Raw genomic sequence first — 16,938 nt, 5'->3', positions numbered from 1 at the left:
GCAGGTCTGAGGGTGGAGAAACCGGGAGTGGTGGAGTAAAGAAGGATGCAGATGCCAAATACTAAAGTTATTACAGCACACGGTTCCTATAGTAAATAGACACCGACAACGGAAACCAAGTATGGTGGACTGAAACTTGTGCGAGATGTGTGTGCAGAGAAGTGGCTTCATTTGACCTAATAAAAGGATAATACACCTGTCTGGGTTTGAAACTGGTGTTTCTCCACAGAGGCACTGGAGTAGAAACATTGGCCTACATCTGCCAGCCACGCACTCTCTCATGCCTTGCACACACTTTACCCTCGTGCAATCTAAATGCATCAAAACCGGGAGGAAGAAGCTCACTTCCTCATTTATATTTCTACTGGGTCACCCATTTCTCTTCACGGGACGAAAGAGCGAAAGTGAAAGGATCAGCAGAGAGGTATAAACCAGCATCGATTCCGATAAGCTGGCGTGATATGGCCGCGTTGAGAGGGTTCAAGGTCACTGTATGCAACCGACCTGTCTCCGTCAGATGCAGCAGCATCGATTCTCTCAGAGAGGATTAAACTATTTAATTTGGCAGGCTGGATTTCCCTTGATAACGTATGGCAGCAGATACTGATACCGACCGAGGCACAGACAGCTGCGGGGTCTGTGTTAATATATAGGTTTGTGTGTCATTCCCGTATATTTGACGTGAGTTTACGTGACCAGCATTCTAATCCCTCCAAAACCGGGGGAGGACGGTGGGGTGAGGTATTTCTTTTCCAGGATGGGGCGCTCTCTAGTGGTATAATGTGTTGAGAGGCCCATGCCCCTAAAAGGAAAGAAACCTGTCGTTTCCCTGCACTGTGCACAACTTAGCAGTGGTCACATGGATGTCATGGAAAAGATAGCCGTGTCAGTAAGATCGAAACAGGAAGTGACGGGCTCTTTGTTTGTCTATAGGGTTAGTAAGGACACGTATTTGTCTTAAATGCAAACAATACAAACAATGCAAATAATACAAACCGCCTTCATGGAAGTCATTGGGACATGATGACAGTCATGATGAGGTTGCAAATTATATTGTTGGGCCGCCAATGTTAGAACTGCCTCCCACGACAGGCACTATTTTTGCACATTCATCACATACAATACGCCCCCCCCCCCCCCCCCCCCCCCCCCCCCCCCCCCCCCCCCCCCCCCCCCCCCCCCCCCCCCCCCCCCCCCCCCCCCCCCCCCCCCCCCCCCCCCCCCCCCCCCCCCCCCCCCCCCCCCCCCCCCCCCCTCGAGTCTGTGACTCCCCACACTCTTTGCTGCTGAGTCTATTTCATCTTTGAAGGTGTTCTCTGTTTAAAGTCCCCTGTATTGCATTGCTTCCTCTTTGTCTCGCATCTGTAGATCCACTAGTGATGCAGCACTTCTAACTGGGTCAGCCCCATCTCTGCCTCACATCCCTCCCACCTCACTGTCTCTCCAAGCCACCCCTCTCCTCCTCCTCTTTTTCCTCCGTATATGCATAATATCCCTATGGACCTTTTTTTCTTGCAGCTCATGTGCTTACCATGTGCAAAAGCCCTCTCTTCCCTATTCTCTCCCCCTCCTTCCTTTTCTGCCTAATTCATTTTCTGTCATCCATCCTGCAATACAGCCTGTTGCAAAGTGAGACGGACTCGCACACGCACACTATTATCTTGCGTTACAGTTGTTTAAATTCACTGGCAAGCTCATGGTTTGACAGTCTAAATAGAAATGGTGTTAGTAGGTTTGTAAGGGCAGGCGCATGGCGTGGCAGAGGCAGCTCTTATGTTCTTCTGATCTGCTGTTTTGATTGGCTGAGAGTCAGAACCTGGGATGTGTTAAAGGATATATAAGACTGAGCGGTGTCCAATCAAAGACTGTTACCATGCAGCAACACATACACTACATACATGCATCTGTATACATACATGTGGAGACAAGCACAACACAACACTGTAACATAAATTATTAATCACAAAACTGAAACCAGATTTATTTTCCACATCATGCATCACATGTTACATATAATTACAACGCATAACACATCCAAGATTGGTCACAGCTTCGCTACACAACATGCAACATTAGAAGGAGTCAACATGCACCATACCTAGTGGAAATAAAAAAAGAAACAGGAAATCCTTGTGATGCAAAATGTTTTTCAGTGTGCGAGATAGAAACAGTAGGCATGAGTTGAAAAAATCTGGAAAAAGAGATGCAGTAAACTGGTAAGAAGAGATAATGGTAAAATAAGAAATAAGAAACTGTCAGTTCTTAAACACATTCAGACATATCCTTAAGGTATTTTATATTAAGGTCACTTAATATAAGTTATTTTTAGGTGTAACAACGAATGTATGCATTTTATTATAGTTTATCATTTTTCTACATAAAATGACAATTACATTTTGGTTAGGGACAACTAAAATCAATCTAATTTATGGTTTGTAAATTCATCAGTTTATAATCTCATAGTAGTAGTTCATCTAAATGTTCTTCTAAGACCTTACGTGGGTTAATTTAATAAAACAACGTTATATTTGGTCGGCTGCCTGTCAGCATCACGCACGGACACCAGTCAGCCCGCCCCTCGTCGTTTGATTGACATCTCTGATCCCGAGACAGCAGGGTGGCCAGTCACGCTCTCGCCATGCAAATGAGCCGCGCTCGGGCCGGGCGGGTGCCCATGTGGACCAGCACCATGCCTTGTTGTTCTGAGCGCTGATTGGCTCGCCGGAGCCTGATTGTTCTTCATGCGCTGCGGGCCAGCGGCGAGAAACAAAACACGGACAACCGATGACGTGGACCGGACTTCTCTTTCTCGATTCACACGGAGATACGCGAGCCCACCGTGAGCTGCATTTGATCCCAGAGTTTTTAAACGGAGGTTTAGACGTTGTTCGTGTACAGTTTGACATGATTTGGGAGAGTTAACGATTGGTGCTTAGACGACAGCGCGGAGTCAGATGGGCGCTTCGGTCGCCGGGTTTTGTCAGAGGCCGTAGTAACAGGGCGGGGCAGGAATCAGGGAGGGCGGGTCCTAACGAGAACACGACTCGCCTTGTTGTGTGTATTCCCGTGCTCGCATCGCCATCTTGTTGCAATCCTATTTTTTTTTTTTTTTTTTACGTATGCGAGGATCTACTTTCCGTTCGGCCGGATTAAAAATCAACCGTCTGGTTTCAGGAGAAGCACGAGCAGCTCGGGCCTGTGGGTGTGAACCGTGCACACGGCGCTTTCTACCGGGACACTACCTACCTACCCCCTCGGTCTTTTTTCTCCTTCCGTCCCGAGCCACCGGGTCGCCTGTCGTGAGGGTTTACGCGCAATGAGCATCGATACACTTCTGGAGGCGGCCAGATATCTGGAATGGCAAGCCCAGCAACAACAGATCACACGTGGTGAGTTCAACGGCAGACTGGTGCATCGCGCCGGACCTACGTGACAGGCGTGCTTCATCCCAAACTGCGTTTGGGGGGGGACCGTATCCCGTTACTATCAGCGACCGGGCTTACATTTTCAACCGACCCGCCTATGATGAACGGAAGCCTTCGCAGTTTGTGTTCATCGACCTGGGTTCATGACAGAAATAAAGACTGAAGTCACTGTAAACTCTCGGAGAATCCCGAGTCGCTAATTGTTGCACAAATGTGTGTTCCCGTAATGCGGAAACGGGCAAAGTTGTTTTCGGAACTACTTTGCGCGCTCTGTGTGTGCGTGTGTGTGTGTGTGTGTGTGACAGTTTGAACACCAGTGACTCATCGTACGTGTGTGTGTGTATGTGTGTGTTTTGAGAGTCACTGCAGAGGAGATCCTGTCAGTAACCGAGGTCCATTTATCTGTTGTATCTTTTTATGAAGTAACTCTCTGAAGGCTGTTTGTGAGGTTTATTGCAGGATAATATGCATATAAACGCTCAAATTCATTTCCTAATAGTCAAATCGCGTGTGATCGTTTTCAGCACAGGTTCACAGATCTGTTACAAATGAGCTCTTGCGATCGATTTGCCCCATTTTCTTGTCCGTCGAGCCCCGGCAGGGCGGTGGCGAGCAGAGGCTGCTCTTTACATAATACCCTGACATTGCTCAGCTATCTTGTGACACACACCGGGGCGGGCGCTCGCGTGCTCGCTGCCTCCCTTTTTTTGTTTATCTGCGTGCAAGCATATATACGTATTTGTTTGCTCTCCTTATATTTATTTGAAACGATGATGAGACCATCGAGATAACGATGCGTGACTTGCTAGAAGGAGACCGGGGGGCTGCTTTTTGTGTTTCTCCCCTCTGATGACGTGTCGGACAAATCAACCCCCTTCCCCCAGCATACTTACCGTACCGCGTGCTAGGATCCGCCCACAACAAACACGTGCTCACAGTCTTTCCCCCTCCCCTCCTCCTCCTCCTCCTCCTCCTCTTCTAGATACACACGCACACTCCTTGTCCCCGCCCTCCCCATTCAGTCTACTGACAGTGGCGGGTCAGAGAGAGGGGGAGTGACCCCCCCCCCAGCCTCTCTGTGCATAAGCTATAAGCTATAGAAACTACTGGTAGACACCAGTACATGTCAACTACTCTCAGCTGATGGCATGTTGGACATCATTTTGTTGACTTCTGCCCCTCTGGAATGTAGCTTTTGTGTGTGTGTGCATCCTTTAAAAGGAGAACCAAGCGATATAGTTGCATTAATCATGATCTTATGAAGGTGTTTTTCATATTCGTGTAAACCACAACGTGGGACATATATGCAAAATCTGAAGCAATAAACGGTGTTCGTTATTAATGACGGGAGACTAAACTTTGATTCCTGGATAGAATACATATCTGGAATGATATAATTAGGGCTGCAACAAATGATTATTTTCTTGAAACTTTAATGAGTTGTTCTGTAAAATGTCAGAAAACAGTGCTTGTTTTTAAGCTCTAGATGCCGTGACGATATCCCCTGCAGTCAGACTTCAAACCAAGCATAATGCTTCACAAAGAGGGAGTTGTACTTGTACTGTCTTCCATGGCTCAGCAAGAGTTAGAATAGATGCTCATGAATAATTGATGAGTAACATTGTTTCTCTGAGGTAGCATTAATAATAAAAAATATATTACTTAATAGGCAGCCAGGCATGTTGCCATGTGGTGTTTCTATTTCCTTCATAATGATGGAGAGTGCTGGGCTGTGTGTTGTCGTTTTGAGGAATCCCTGGGATCTTCTGTTTCTAATGTTGCTGTTTCCATGGTGACGGAGGGCTTTCCAACATTGCTTTGAGTCCGCCTGCTACAGTGTGCAATAACTACTCACTCATAACATTTAGTGTGCGTGTGTGCGTGTGTGTGAACATTCCCGTCCTACGATGTGACTTTTAGATTTTATTTTTGGGGGGCTTTTTTTTGTTTGCGACGATGCGTCATTTATATGTTGTCATTGTGCCAGCTCTAGTTGACCCAGGCCAGCAGAGTGGCTCCTTGGCAACAGCCCACTGCTGTTGGTCAGATGACCCTGACGTAACCCAGCATGCTCGGAGCCGGAACGGTCCAATCACGGCGCAGACAGAGGGGGGTTCTCTCCCCTCAGGAAATGGATGCAGACGTGATTATTTCTCCCTCCCCACGATCCAATTGCCTGATGACATCATTTGTGTGTGTGTGTGTGTAGGGGTGTGGGGGGTGCGGTTGTGTTGAGATGGTCACTATACAAACAAAGTGACATCAACTCTGGCAAAAATGATTAGTTCACCAATGAAATGGCTCCGACTACCTGAAGTTACATAATTTGTCTGATGTGGATTGATAAATGATGAGTTATTAATGCTTTCCAAACTTTATACTCAGTATGGACGTTTGTGCGTCAGTGTCGTTGCATTCTGTCTGTTCGGGTGTGTAAGGCAGATTTAACCATCGTGAATAGTTAACCGTGAGTTTCTGAACCTGTTTGTCTCCTTCCAACCACTCTTACCCTCTGTCCTTTTTGTCCATTTTCTATTGCTCACACTATTGCACATCTCCTTTTTCCGCCTAATACAGAAGAGGAGCAGCGCAAAGAGAAGGAGCTCATCAACAGGGAGGCCGCGTCGAGGCGCGTGGAACTTGTGACCGCGTTGTCTCAGCCAATCAGAGCCAACCATGTTGCTTGGGGCAATGACACTCACCGCCAACAGCCGCATCATCCTGCTTCCCCCTCTTTCCCACCCCCTCAAGTCCCCATCGCTGTCATCCCAATGCTCCCAGTTGTCACTGCGACACCCTCTGTCCCGCTCCTTCCACTTGCAACGCAGATTGCGGCGGCGGCAACGTTGCTCAACGGCTCGCCACCAGTCAAGAACGCTTCCTCCCCCCCACAGCAGCAGCAGCAGCAGCATCATCATGAGCATCAGCAGCCGCCCTCTCCTCACCTGTTGTGTACTCACCAGATTAAGGTAGAGACAAGTCCGCAGCTGATTGGTGCAAAGCCCAGCCAATCACCGCCTGAGGTTCAGATTCAGTACTCGGCCTCCATCAGCACTAATGGAGCTGGCTCTCTACATGCACTGGTCCCCCATCAACTCCCACCTTCATCTCAGCCTCGGCCAAATGGAGTGATGATGGAGGACCTGAGAGGGATGGAGGGGAAGAGGAGACCAGGAGGGTCAGTGTTTGTGTGTGTGTTTGTTTGTTTGTGTGTGTGTGTGAGTGTGTGTTTAGTGTTGGTATTAAAGTGTATACTCATGATTGTATTGATCATTTGTTTTGTGTTTTCCAGAGCGGGGACCAGAGAGGTGCATAATAAACTGGAAAAGAACAGGTTAGTCATAATAAACTTCTCATTGTTGTTGTTGGTGTCAACTCATCAGGAATAAAGGAAAGCAGCCCTGTTTGTTTTATCTTGACCACCACATTCACGCAAAGTTTTGTGTTTTATCAAGTTTGTCGTGAAAGAGTTTCATCAGCCCAAAAGTCATGACATTTCCTCAACCCATACAAAACCATGAAATCCCTCTCAAGCATGCAAAAGTAGAGTCATGAGGTCTATTTTAATGACCACAACTTGGTTAAAACTCTCAAGCCTTGCTAATTAATGGTGAATATTCTCCAAGACAGTAAGCTAATGACAACCATATCAAAAGTGTGACCCTTTCTCGTTTCTGACTCTTGGCCCTTCAGGCGAGCGCACCTCAAAGAGTGTTTTGAGACGCTGAAGAAGAACGTTCCAAATGTTGATGAGAAGAAAACCTCCAACCTCAGTGTACTCCGCAGCGCTTTGCGTTACATACAGGTAGAGTTTTAATACATTTTCTCAGCTTTCCCAGCATGGAGAGGCTGACAGCCTTCACATACTGGTGCGGTCCGACACATTATTTTGGGTACTACTCGCTTCTTGCTTTTCATCCTTTTGCTTTCATCTTTCTCTGGTCTTGACTTGATCGGTTCAGCTCAAGGTACAGCACAGGTTTTGGTCCACTGCAATCGATAAACAATGCTTGTTTTTGAGCCATTTAGCCCTTTTGTGTTGTCTGTTGTGGCATCCTCCAAATAACGGCCAGTCAGCTCATAAGAAAGTAGTGAATACATCCTGTGTTTTCTTGAGTCTGTACAATGTAATGAGTATTTTTAATAACACACATTGGAGTTTAACGGTCGTTTGCCTTTTTTTTTTTTAACATTTCATTGAGATTCTTATCAAGTAGAAGTGTTGTTGTGTAACTCCATTTTTTGAGTCATAAAGTATGTTATAGAATAGGGTCTGGTTGTAAAGAACTAAAACAACTGTAAAGAATAAAGGCGTAACATGTTTTTGTGGGGAAAGACTTTCATATTCTTATTGAAGGAGCAGCATTGCATTGCTGAGGGTGGTGTGGGCGGAGGGAACGGTGTCACCTGAAGAGGTGAGTTTTTAAAAGAGGGAGGATTTCTGCACGGTGACAGAAATGAAGAGCAGTCTGGAGCAGTGGTTTCTTTTTAGTGGAGCAGAAGCTTCATGATTTTGAGTTCAGTGGAATATGCGATGGGGTGTCAGTGGGAAGGAGATAAATCAGGCCACGAGATGGAAGAACTTCAAGCTGCAAGATCGTGGGCCATCCGCCAGGGAGCACAACAGACATGAGATTATGATGGATTTGATAAAAGACAGAGCCAAGCTGCTGCTGAGGAAATCCATACAGTGTAGTCCAAGTTTCTATGTGTTTTAAATCAAGTTACAGGAGACAGGTCACTATTCATCAGCCACAAAAACAAATGCTGACAGGATGGATAGTACTAGTGCTGAAACAATTAATCAACAACAGATTTGATAACTGATTCATGATTCATTGAGCATAAATGTCAAATATTCAGTGACTTCATCTCCTCAAATGTGAAGATGTGCTGCTCTTCTCTATTTTATATGAATGTAAATTGAATAATTTCAATTTGTAAATTGAATAATTTCAATTTTAAAATTGTCCTTTGGGTTCTGGAAATTTATTCTGACCATGTCTCACTATTTTATTTAATCATTTATTGATCAATCAACAATTGTATTAGTGGAATAATTGATAGTACAAATAATCATTGCAGTCTGGGTAGCCACACAGCTACCAGTATATGCTACACAGTTGCTTCCAGGGTTTCCCTCAGCCTACACTGAGACTGCTTAATACACACAATATTTAAAGGAATATTCAATATCAAGATATGACTAAAATGGGAAATCACAATAAAAACCCAATGAATTGTTTCACTCCTTCAACTTCATCACATCTGACGAAACTCTTCACATGTCAAATCTAAACTGAGATGCCTTCTTTGTGTTTTAACGTGCAATCTTTAATGTGGACGACAGACTTCTGTAAAATAATAACACAACGTGTAGATATGCACACAATAGGATTCTACTGAAAGCCAATAACAATAATACAGAATTATTTAACAAAACAGCCTTACACAGCTGCACTAATCCCAAACTGCTTATAGCTGAATGTCTAACTATATGTATATTTCTCCAACGTCTCCTTTGATCTATAATATAATCAGTTTTTATTGTCGACGAGTGGCTCACCCCCTCTTTTCCTACCTTCTCTCTTGGTACTTCTCCTCGTGTCACCCCTCCCCCACCCCTCCCTCCCCGAGCCATGTGAGATCTGAGCACATGGCTAGCCCAAGCCTGGTGACATCACCGTAGCTCACCCGCTCCGATCTGCTTTGCACCTCTCGACTGCAGAGGCCGCGATAGGTGTCGGGTGCTGCAGCGTTTCCATGGTTATAACACTGGAGTAGGTGCAGATCTGAAACAGCTGTATAAGATTTGCTTTGTTTTTTTAACCCCCGGCCGTCTCAACCTTTTCTTCTCTATACCGCCTCCTTCTCGACCTGCTTCTCCCTGCTGTCTCTTGGTAACCATAGCAACAGGCAGCAGGTGGCCTGGGTGTATGTGCATGTGTTTGTGTGTGTGTGTGTGTTTGTGTTGTATTGGTCTTTGGTCAATGGTTATGCTGATTTCCTTTCACTCCTGTCAGACTTTTTGTTTGCCTTGTCCTCATAATCACAAGTAATAAAACCACACAAGACACTTTTCAGACCAGATATCATCACGCTTGAGTCATTTTCACCTTTTTTCTGAGGGCGATCATCTTGAAAGAGGAAGGAGTTATAGAGGAGGGGTAAAGGAGGAAATGGTGTCGAGGGAGCAATGGATGAAGGAGAAGAGGGGATGTGGGATGGAAGTGTAGAGGAGGGGGGGTCTGAAGCACCCGACTGGCAACCAACCAGTCACATCACTCCTTTTATGTAATTACCTCCGTGCTTCACCCAATTAGATCGCTCCTTGTGTATTTTTTTTTACAAACTGCTGCTCAAGCAGCCAAATCCTCACGGATGAGGTTTGCCAAGGAAACTGCTATGGGTGACAGCTGTTTCCTTGGTGATTTGCTGCAGGCCTAATGGTGTCTGGGTTTTAAGACCTTGGAGTGATGTTCATGGATGCACATGCGCACATAAACAAGCAGTTGTAGTTCCTCTGTTGCCAGCTTGAGCCAGGAAATGTTTGTTTCATCTGTCGGTGTGTGTTGTGTGTGTGTGTGTCAGTAGTGTCAGGATTAGTAACTTTTGGAGAGGCACTTGAAAGAAGAAAGAAATAACAGACACAAAGTAGGTGGAATACGTTTTCAAGTGAATGTTACAAGGCCTTGTCACTCAGCTGCAACTAGCTGATGCATAGAGGGCTGTGAATTTGGATGTGAGCGGTGAGGTCATCGCTCTTTTGGTTGCACCATTAACAGGTCTTTTGTTCAGAATTTATGACGATCATTTAACCGCTCAGATGGATATTTATTTCCGGTAATGCAAAGACGTAACCAGTAAAAGCCTCCAAGCATTTGAATGGTTTCTGGTAACCAGCATAATGCCTTAGACCATCCTGTCCCACCTCGCAACGCCCTTCTTTAGCCCGTACCCCCCCCATGTAATCTGTTAATGACCTTAGCCTGTTATACTGTTTGGTGCTCATGCATGAGCTGACCCACACAGAAACTGGGTCACGGAGACCGCACGGTGGGACTGGAAGAGCTCTTTAGACATCTTTCTGTTTATTGTCTTTTAGTCTGTTTCATTTGTAAATCTACAAACACACATTCAGCTTCAGTGCATGACGGTGCTGCGCTCAGAGTGAATCCTTCCATTCATGTTCAGACAAAAGTAATCCATTTACATTGGAATTGTTGGGATGATGATAAATTATTATAGTTATTGGTGGAAATAAAACATGACAGGACGATTACTCCTACTCTGACACCGTCAACTCGAAAAACAAGCATGATATCCAGGAAATGGGAGGAGCTTTAGTAGATTATGCCGAAAAAAGCAGTGTGAACATGCTTGAATTTGCGTGCGTGGCTTCCTTCTGGTGTATGAAACCGAGAGCGCATGGGGAACATTTTGTTTCAGGATTGTGCAAGCTGGGAGAAATGTGGGAGTGGCCAAGACTCAACAGACCAAAAAAAAGGGTCTTAATTCCCTTTTCTGTTGCAGTGACATTTCTTGAACTACTTTTAGCTTCACCGCCTGTACATGAGGTACATTCTAGTGTACCTCATGTAATAGCCTGAGACAGTTATTTATTTCAGTTTCCCTGTTTTATAATATACTCCTGTTTTCCGTGTTGATCTGCTGTTGCTGGTGTTAACTATTAGTGCATACTCACACTAATATTCCTACACTCCTCCATCTGTTTCATATTAACACATACCCAGTATTTCCGGGGGCAAAATCCCTCTACTTCCCTCCAAGGCTTTTCTTGAAAATGTCTGCAAACTACTTAAACAGCTTCTAACGCCGAAGGAAAACGACAACATATTAACAGAAAAAATGATGAGGACTAATTTATAGTGAAAGAGAAACCAAGGTTGACTGTTGCATGACTGTTGTTGTACTGGAGAAAATACTGCTGTGGAAATCAATATTATGCAGAACTTGCGTGATGATGTGAAACATTGTGACTGTTTTATTTGTTTATGCAGATTGCAGCCTCATCTGAACACAGCCTTGTATTTGAGAGTCGATGCAGTACATGTGCCAACCACGGACCAGTCCCAATATCTTAATTACACTGTGATTGTCGGTGCCTCTTAGATGTGCTCGTGGTCCTAATCTTTGTGGTCTGTATCTCGTCTGGTAGACTTTGAAGCGGAAGGAGAAGGAGTATGAGCACGAGATGGAGCGTTTGGCCAGAGAGAAGATCGCTACGCAGCAGCGGCTGGCCGAGTTGAAGAACGAGCTCAGCCAATGCATTGACGTCATCGAGATCGACCGAGTCCTCCGTCAGACGATCCAGCCGGAGGACGACCAGGCCTCCACGTCCACCGCCTCAGGTACAAGGACGAGATGCAACAATCTCGTATATCACTTTTTCTTTTGCAAGTCTGCAAGTGCTGCATGATGGTTTCACGTCATATGCACACACACAGGACACACAGGAGTGGTGGTTAGATGTACATTGAATTTCCTTAATTAACTAATCTTTTAGCCTTTTGACTGTCTCAATGGATTTTCTATTGACACAAGCATTTGTGAACACACTCTCATGGCACTGGGATGGTTTCATGATGACTAACGGTTTCCTCTCTGGTCTTCAGAAGGAGAAGACAACTTTGAACAGGACATCGACGAGGACGCCCTTGCTCCTCCCAAACCAACGCTTCCCATCTTGCAGGTCCAGCCGCTGCTCAACCATCACCTGTCAATCCAGCACGCCACCCTGCCTCTTTCTGGAGTCCTGAACACGCCCTTCTCCTCTGCTCCCCCCCACACCATTGCACCTGCTCTGACCCCAGGTCCGCCCCCCTCCACAGCCTGCCCATCCCATTCAGCCCCAGGCATTGCAGCTCCAGTCCACCGTGATCGCTCATGCCGCCGTCTCCCACCCTTCAGTCATCCAGGCTGTCAATCACAGCCTGCCAGCGAATCACAAGCATCTAACGTACATTGCCCCGTCGCCTGGCCCCATCTCCTCCATCCATCAGCCAATCGTGGCGGCACCGGCTGCCGCCGTTCACCAGCCGCTCACCGCCCAGCCCATCGGACACATCACCGTCCACCCGGTGGCTCATCTGGGAGGTCCCCCTGCCATCCCACCTCCCGACGCTCTACCCCCAGGGCGTGTCTGTCTCCCAGCCCATGGTGGGCCACATCACTCACACCTTCACCCATCACACCCTGCCGCACGTCCAGGCTAATCCTCAAGCCAACACTAATGGAGCCCAGATGAACAGTGCAGCCGTGATCAGCCAGGGGAGCCCGTCGCTAGGGAAACCCACGGCGGTGCTGGCCCCCCCACCATCAGCTGGTGGGACCGGCCACCGTCCTCAACCCCGTCACCATGGTTACAGTCCCAACCTTCCCAGTCAGCACACTCAAACTGGCCTAAAGGTAAAAAATAAATAAAGGTGGGACTGAAGTCAGTTGAAGGAGAGAAAAGTTCAGAACTTCTGGATGCGTTGCAACACTCCGAAAAATAATCAATTGCAGAGAATCTCTTGCAGACAAAATTGACAAAGAAAAACATGAATTGTTTTTTGGACAATTTGTGATAAATATCTCCAGAGATATTTTGGTCACAGCTGTTAGTTTGTGAACAATAACATTAAAGCAGTCAGTGGGTCAGGCCATTGTTGTGGAAAATAAGACACTCGTCTGCGCTGCAAAGACAGGAACTCTGTTTTACCTTCCTTCCTTCTTCTCTCCTTCCTTTCCTTCCTCCTCTCCTTCCTTTCCAACCAGAAGCACTAACATAATAAGCTCAGTTCACACTCAGGCATCAAGGATCTCACCGTATCTATCTATTCATCCACTCATCGAGTGAAAATGAGAGAGAGAGAGAGAGAGAGAGAGAGAGAGAGAGAGTGTTGTCGTGGTAATTCAATTTGTGCCCATTTTTATACTCATAATCATGATGTCACGTTAAACAATTCTGGTGGAGTAATGTCACTGATGTGTTTGAGAGCAGGAGGAGGGAGCTCAGTGGGCTAAAGTAGATCCCATTACATAGTTGGCTGAATAGAACCTTTCGCGCTCTCTTTTTTTAAATTTTTATTGCATCCAGTTGTTTTTTTTGGTCTGTTTCTGATCCTGCTCCACAAAGTGACTGCTAAGCCATTTCCATTTACCTCCAAATGAAGGTTCCTTGCCACTTCACTTGGTACCAGACACCTTGCACATAGTTTGGAAAAAAGGAATGAATAGTGCAATAATAAAAAACAGATCTTCAGTTTAAAAAGCAGACAAAGACAAGGAAAACCTCATCGACAAGTGTCCCATTCAACCATGCAATTTTTATCCACTTTGTCTCTGTTATTAAATACGGAGCAACTCCAGATATGAGGAGTGGGGTTAAAGGGGAAGAGTTTGGGCAATGATTGCTTGGTTTGTTTCAACAGACAGAATCATCTGTTTTTACTGGCCTTCTGGAGATATGTAGGGACAACATGACCTTTGCCTGTTGGCTATTGGAGATTCAGAAAACAAGTTACAAAAGTAAATTCATGCAGTCAGTTTAAATATAAATTGTTATAGACAGTTCTGACATGATGCTGCACCAGATACAATATCCCAAACGCCTAAAATGTGTGTGGTGAATTTAATGTCAAAGGACGAAAGAATCCTGTAGAACTGCTCTCATACCTTCAGTGGCCGGTGGCTTCAGCCTCCTCCCCTCTGATGCAACAGCTCCCTCTGCTGCCTCAGGCAGACCTCGTACTGATCATACTCACAACACAAACTTCCTGCACAGGCTTTTAAAATCTGGGGAAACGACGAGAGACATGTTGAGTGTAAGAGTCCCTCTTGACCTTGAAGAAGAACAAAATCTTAACTCAAGGAGTGTTCTGCATTATATTACATCCAGCCACGTGAGAAACTCAAACGGTCTGAGAAGATTGTGAGATATGTTGGCAACTTCTGAATGGTAGTAAATGGACCTTGAGTTAAGATTTTGATTTGTCAAACTAGGTGAGATACATTTGTCTCATTAAACATTGTAGATATAGCACAAGGAAATGTTTAAAAAGACTGGAAAAAGTATCGTTTTTAGGTCCTAAAATGAGTTTACATATTTTTTGTGACATAATTTGGCAGCAACATGATCTTTTGTTCTTTTAAATATTTTTTTTTTGTTACAACAAACATAATGCCAAATCCTCTAAAGAAAATCAGTTTCAAAATGTTTTCATTTCAAAATGGAAAATGTGTTGTGACAACCACTTTTCTTGGTCTGTCGTCTGTCTGTCTTCTTTGTGTGTGTGTGTGCGTGTGTGTGTGTGATAGTGTGTTCATGGCCCTCACAGCCTTCTTGCCAGCCTATACATGTCGCACCATGAAATCTCCCATTATTGTATGTGTTCGTAGTTCAATGTCGCGTGGATCTGCGCCGCGCCTCTGCTGTTTCTGTATGTTATGTCTGTATATGTGACCGTATTCAATGTTTTATATTCTGTACTATAGTTAATCCTACTGTACCTGTAGCATGGCTCTGTTTGTTGGTTCTACTTTGTGTGCGTGTGTGTGTGTGTGTGTGTGTGGGTGTGTGGCAAGCAAGATATTTTTTTTACACAGAGGCAATTTATGTTTTGAGCCCGATTGAATGCTATCGTGTGTGCCTATACTCAGTTTTCCTGAACACTGTGACAACTCCGGCAAAACACGAACACATTGAGCGAATGGAAGAGACAAAGATTTACTGTATGATTGTTTCTTTTTTTCATGTTTTTAATTTTTCCATTTTGTGAGTTGGACTAAGATGTGGAGTGGAAAAAGTAAAAAACAAAAAAGTTGTTGCTCTTTTCTTGATAACATGTCTAATATTCAATTTGACTTTTTTGTAATATTTGTATTTACGTATGAAAGATTTGTGAATTTGTGATGGTATGCACGTTTTGGCATATGAGTGTATGCATCTTAAGATTTTAAATGCTTGTTTCTTTTTGGTTTTGTTTTGCATGTAGATTGCCGTTTAGTTTTTTGTTTTTCTGTTTATTTTTGGGACCATGTACAATACTGTATAACGTGGGCAAGATCTTGGACCTCATGCTACATTGATATTATATATGAATATAGAAACATGTTTTCCCTATGGAGAAAGTTTTAAGTTATATATCGCCTGTACACTTTGGGCTGCCTTTTAGATCTAACTGTCCACTGTTTAAGATAACAATGATGATAATGGATAAAACATATTAATGATGAAGAATTATTCTGATAAAATAATAAAGATTCTTAATAAATCTTATTACATTTACAACACATCTTGCTTCTGTATTTATTGTTCTCGTGTAAAAATATAGACAAACTGCATATTTTTTCCTTTAAAAAAAAAAAAATAAGATTTATTACAAAAAATACAGTTCACTCAAGTAATGAACATGAAAAATGCTGTTTACAAATGTAAAACCCGACTCCAACTACAAAACCACTAGATCAGTAGTTCTCACACGATGTTACAAAGAAAAACACATGTTATGTTATTGCACACAAGCAGGACCATGCCAAAAAGGTATCAAACTACTTTTCGGTGAGACTGTTTGCAGTACTGTTTCACTAGTTTGGCCCTAATGGGCAGAAGTAAAACATGTCGGCAGCGTACCCGTGGCCCAATGGAGAGATAAAGTAGAGGCAGCAGTGGACTCTGTTGTCCTGGATGTTGCTTCTGTTCAACCCGCTCTCATCTCTGAAGTACTGTTCAAACTGCTGGTCGATGTAGCTTCTATTGGATTCAGCTGATGCAGACAAACAACATCTGTGGATGGTTAGTTTAAAATGTGAGCCAGCCGGCTCCCTGCTGGATACTCCTGTCCATGCTCCATGCTACTGCTCTGAGGCAGGCTGCCTGAAAGCCTCTCAACTGTCCTGGTGCGGTCAGTCTGACTGCTGCTTCTTCAGCTAGCTGTTAGCGTCTAGCTAACGTTGGCAGTTGACTGAACTGCCTCCTCCTTTTCTTCGCCTTGTCCATCACCACTTTTTCACTCAACTCTGATCACCTGTGGATTATCCTGAAGTGCCTGTTACCTTGATGCCTGCAAACCGCACCAATGACAAAATGTCTTTCCAAGACAAGATTCTCCTCAGGGTGGCTCTACCAGAGACCTGGTGGCGCCTACGTGTCGTGCGCAGATGTTTTTCAGGCTGGTCTTACGTCTGAGAAGCCGTGGTTTTTTTTGTTCATGAACCTGGTCACTGATTGCAGGCTGTGCAGCATGGAGACGGGAGCAGCAGGGGACAGCAGCCAAAGTGGGTCACGTTAGTGAAAACGGTGATTCTTGTTGGCAAGGTCACGGATCCAAAGGGGCCCTGATGACTGTTTTACAACCATTCATCCATAACGGGTTTGTGTCCCCTCCACAGGAGAGGCGAAGGATCAGCGGCCAGTGACGGTTGCTACGCGACACTGGTCGGTCGCAATCCTTCATCCTTTCCAGTGCGCTGCCCTTGGTGCCAAGTCTGCCTGTGATGTTAGTGCAGT

At 44.9% G+C, this 16,938-nt stretch overlaps 1 protein-coding gene across 1 annotated transcript; it reads left to right on the top strand.

The window, feature by feature from the left end:
• The first annotated feature begins 3,316 nt into the window (after positions 1-3,316).
• On the top strand, positions 3,317-15,722 carry mntb (MAX network transcriptional repressor b). Its single transcript, XM_034549858.1, is given in 9 exon segments — positions 3,317-3,389; positions 6,003-6,603; positions 6,718-6,759; positions 7,119-7,230; positions 11,605-11,797; positions 12,062-12,270; positions 12,272-12,544; positions 12,546-12,755; positions 12,757-15,722. Coding segments are annotated over 9 exon segments (1,809 nt in total). The 3' UTR covers positions 12,853-15,722.
• Positions 15,723-16,938: the final 1,216 nt, after the last annotated feature.

This window comes from Cyclopterus lumpus, chromosome 14 (genome assembly GCF_009769545.1).
Source record: "Cyclopterus lumpus isolate fCycLum1 chromosome 14, fCycLum1.pri, whole genome shotgun sequence".
NCBI lineage: Eukaryota > Metazoa > Chordata > Actinopteri > Perciformes > Cyclopteridae > Cyclopterus > Cyclopterus lumpus.
Note: the sequence above shows the minus strand (reverse complement) of the source record. Positions and strands in the feature narration are given on the sequence as shown.